A 4,625-nucleotide genomic window follows, 5' to 3' on the forward strand; every position below is an offset into this window, starting at 1 on the left:
CTCGCTTGCAACAACCAAAGCCAGACACTCCTCAACCTCCCTTGCTCTGGTGACTTCTCTGTCCAGCATATCGACTACCAGGCCCAGACAGTCTGGCTGAACGACCCCGATGGCTGCCTCCCTGGGCGGCTCCTCAACTTCAGCCTCTCCGGCTCCCCGTTAAGAGAAGCCCATGCTCCTCGGAGCTTCACCTTCCTCAATTGCTCCTCCTCGCCCACTGGCGCCATTTCTCCGCCGGTGAGACCAGTGCCTTGCCTTGAGGGGCAGAACTACACGCTTGTGTATGCCCTGACCAGCAGGATTCATAACTGGTCCTACATGGGAGGGTGCGAGGAACTGGCGACGGTCATGGTTCCGGTCCCACTGGAGTTTGATTCGGATCTTGGCGAGGGTGTTCTTCTGACCTGGGACACGCCCAACTGCAAGTCCTGCCTGGCTCGTCGAGGAGTTTGTGGGCGGAAGAGCAGATCTAACTTGGAGATCGGACGCACCAATGTCAAGAGCCAAGGTAATTTAATAGGTATGGCATGACATATACATCACCTTAGCCAGTCGACACATATATATATAATTCAATTTCTATGCAGCATCCCATCCCAGAAAGCCAAGAACGATTCTTTTTCATAAAGTCAGGACGGGCGACTGTCTCATCCTATACATGTTTTGTAGAAATCTTATTTCTGGTATCGCATTTCTCTTTCGGCATGAACATTCGGTTGAATATCGCATTCGGCTTTTCGCTTGAAATGATGATGCTATAGGAGGAATTTGACAAAGGGGACTAAAAATAAATCAGACCAGATGGAAAATATGAACAAGCATCATCAGAGTCAATCCTCCCTTAAAATTCAGAAATACCACATTAAAGAATGAGAAAGATTTTGTCGGAAATAGTACGATAGTCTCCGATTCCTGTGGGATACATAAAATTGCGAGGTCGATTACTCAGATATGTTTGGTTTCAGATGCCTCTGTCAAGTCAAGTGGGACCATCATCAGGTATTGAACTTAATTTATACAGTCAAAATCTTCAAAATCGGCGGCTCGGAATATACTTTATAATTCAGACTGATTTATTAAGCTAACATGTTAACTGGCAGTTCGGCATGTGTATAAATCGATCGAATCAAGTTCAGTATACGAGATCCATGGCCCTTGGTCACCCCGGGTTGTGTTGGTATAGTATTGATCATGTTCGTTGCGCGTAATATGATTGGCTCGATACATATGATGTGATATTTACCCGCCATGTCGAGTTATAAAGATTGCGGGTAATATCAATTTTCTGTTGTGGATTTAATGTTGAGTTCTAAATAATATTGTCTGAGATCTATAAAAGCACCAGTAACTTTCTAGTTATGCCCCTCTTCCTAACAAACACGCCCAGCAGACCCAAAAAGCATGACCTTGGATAGGAGATATTTTAGTTGAGTTTTAATAGATTGAGGAAGCAGGCTTTGTTTTTGCTTTGTCCATTCGAAATAAAAAGGTAATCATGAGTCTGATCGCGTTCCTGGTTTGCTTTGCAAGCTGTCTTTGTCTTGTTTCCTTGGGCGGTACATTTTTGCTCCAAGTTCTAACCTATTTCTTTCAAATTGATTCAGGGCAATCGTCCAACAAGGAAACCCTTTGCCACTGGTAGCCACATGCAACTTATCTTTATTTATTTTTTCTCAGGTTTAATGAGTCTGGCTTGATTTTTTTTAATGGTTACTCAACGTTTATATTGTCAGGATCATTTAGAGATCAGTTTTACCGGAAGTTCCGTGATTCTCTTCATGATAAGGACATTCTGGCGATTGACTATCAAATGCTTGATGGTGTACTTCAACAGAGGAAGGGGAAGCAACTAATACATAAAGCCGTAGATGTGTGATTTGCTATTTGGTTATTTATTTTTACCGCAACGAATTAAAATGCAGCTGCATGAGGTTATAGTTTCCATTTAATTTACACCACTATATTTCCAGTCAGAGAAACTATTAGCAAGGATTTTGATGTGCTGGCGGGTTAGCCTCCCTAGACTAACTGTATTTAGATCTTACACCAGAATATGCCGTCAGGATGAAACCATATGTTAGAGGTTCCTCACTGTATTATGATGCTATTGTTAGAACTGTCGGAACATAGCCGTTGAATCATGAGATGTTTATCTGTTGATTTGTTTGTGACTATGCTCTTGTAGTTGAAGATATTTGATTCTTTGTCAATGATGTCTTTTATTGCTTCCGGTGTCTATTTCAGTTAATGGAGAGCTAATAAGTTTTCTGGAAGAGGCCTAGTTTAAGGCTTGGGATAATTTTCTTTAAAAAGTGGATTTGCTTTACATGCTTGCCTTTGAAGAGATGTGGCGGACTAAACCTCTTATCCTTGTGCTTTAGTTTATCTCAGGCGAAGCCTAGTTTAAGGGTTGGGACAGTGCACTCATTGGATCTGTGCAAGTGTAATGAATATATGTGGCAGATTATCCAACTTCCATGCTTATGGTTTACTTTTATCTTTAGTGTGCCAGCGCATACTGTGATTGGGGCATTTAAGTTAGCAGTCGTATTTTCAGCTTTAACATAGAGTTGTCATATAACAGAATTTTTATGAGCCTTGAATTGTGACAGGTCAAATATCTTTGCGTGCTTGCTAATAGACTTGTACTGTACAGTGTGCAAATGTTCCATTCTCCCCCTTTTCTGTCCATACTTGTCTTGATAGATAGAATTACAATCATGTACTTTGCATTGCTTCAGGAGCTGGAAGGTTCTGGACGCTGTGAATTTAACAATTACAACGTGGCTGAAAACTTGAAATCTCAAGGTGATTGTATTCTCCTTGCTGGCACTGTCCCTTTCTTGTTCTAGTCTTCTAGATCTCTCAATTTGCTCGAAAAGCATAGGCATACTACATTTAGTGATACTTCATAAATAGTAAACGTAATTAAATGGTTGTCTTGATTTTCTACGTGGTAATTGCGAATTTCTATATGTATCTCTCAGTCCAGTTCACAATTGCTGGTTAGGAAACAATGTTCATCACTGTCATTTCAAGAAAATATTTTCGGTGCAAATGGTTGAGTGCTATAATATTACATCGTGTTTTCTTCAGGCGACAAAGCTATGGGGTCGAACGGGACATCTGATGCAATTCAGCTCTATACATGTGCCCTTGCACTTCGTGGAGATAGTTCGACTTACTATGCTGACAGGTCAGCACCAACATCTGAAATTAATGAATTATTGGTATTGTGTCCGCATAACAAGGTTCTTTGCTCATGAGATGGTTGTTTCTTATATAGAAGCATAACGTACTCCATTTGCATACTTTTCTTCTCCATATCTAGCTTTTTTCCAGACACACAGTTCCACATGCATATCTACGTATCAAAACTAAAAATAGCTTCTGAACAATACTTCGCAGAGTTTGAAATTCTCATAGCTTGTTTAGGTCGTAGTTATGGAGGGTTATTGCCCTCCCTACACTGCAATCCAAACTAGTTGTTGATTTTCTTCTAAATTTGGTTATTGGTGTCTTCCTAGTCTCCATCTTTCCTTTCACATGTTTGCGTCTTGTATGATCTTCTTTTTTCCAGTTTTCACTCCCTTGATCCCCTGATTCAATCTTGGTTTATTTGTATAATGAAAACATTGAACAGGGCAGCTGCTTTCACCGAGATCGGTGAATACAAAGAAGCCTTTGAAGACTGTCTTGCTGCCATTCACTTTGACCCCAAATATTGGAACAACAAATTAATCGTTATCGAGCAAATTAATCGTCTTCACTGATCCTTGGTTACATTTTTCCTGTTATACATACTGATTCTCTAATTATCACAGATGTTATGGATAACTTTGTTTTTATTTGCTCTAAAGGGAGAAATTCCTCTGAAGCTGACATGTGCTATAGCCACGGGCAACCTAAGAAGAGCTTGTCTGGACTCAATATGTGTCCATTTGATGACGTCATGCTGTTTTTATTTGTCCCTTCTCCTTTCATTTTGCCTTGCCCTTGCTCTCTCCTAGGTTTAGTAGGGGCACATATTAACTGTTATATATAAATGCTCGTGCTGAGCGTTATGGTGGGTTTTGCTTTTGTATGCACAGCATCAAGCCATTTCCACTTGCTTTCTATCAGATGTAAAATTTGTTCCAATTTCTTATAGATAGGTTGCCAAATGCTGGCCGCGATCAGCAAAATAATAATAATAATAGTAACACTCAGTTCCTTGAAATTCTTACTTAACGTCTCTGTTCCTTTTCGTCACTTTTTTGTGCTTGCCATGGTTTTGCGCTGCTTTAACTTATTTTTCGTATGGTCAAACCAATGAGCTGCGTCCTGCATCGAGAGAATCACCTATTCCAATTTAGGCACGATTTAAATCCCTTCGATGATATTCATGGGCAGAAATATCCTTGATATTTTGTCTTCACGCAGTTTTTTGTCCCTAAATATGCTTGAAGTAATCAAACTTAATGGCCTTTCATATGGTTCCTTGATTGATTACTGGAGTGAATGTAATCAACCCCAAATCACAACTTGCATATATGCCTATATCCAATGTATTCATTCCTTCTGCCACTTAAAAATACTGATGAGAAGGTACGATATCTAGTTCGATAATTTTCTGTTTTAGTTTT

General features: G+C 40.0%; 1 protein-coding gene across 2 annotated transcripts; it reads left to right on the plus strand.

The window, feature by feature from the left end:
* The first annotated feature begins 353 nt into the window (after nt 1–353).
* On the plus strand, nt 354–4,230 carry LOC116196431 (hsp70/Hsp90 co-chaperone CNS1-like). Of its 2 annotated transcripts, none has more exons than XM_031526140.1 (6): nt 354–508; nt 1,605–1,638; nt 1,734–1,870; nt 2,742–2,808; nt 3,097–3,196; nt 3,644–4,230. In XM_031526140.1, exons 1-6 carry the CDS (start codon nt 494–496, stop codon nt 3,771–3,773), a joined length of 483 nt encoding a protein of 160 aa, XP_031382000.1. In that variant the 5' UTR covers nt 354–493; the 3' UTR covers nt 3,774–4,230. The 2 variants fall into 2 exon arrangements, with proteins under 2 accessions (XP_031382000.1, XP_031382001.1); XM_031526141.1 differs by having other exon boundaries at nt 3,861–4,230.
* Nucleotides 4,231–4,625: the final 395 nt, after the last annotated feature.

This window comes from Punica granatum, chromosome 2, assembly GCF_007655135.1.
Source record: "Punica granatum isolate Tunisia-2019 chromosome 2, ASM765513v2, whole genome shotgun sequence".
Taxonomy (NCBI): domain Eukaryota; kingdom Viridiplantae; phylum Streptophyta; class Magnoliopsida; order Myrtales; family Lythraceae; genus Punica; species Punica granatum.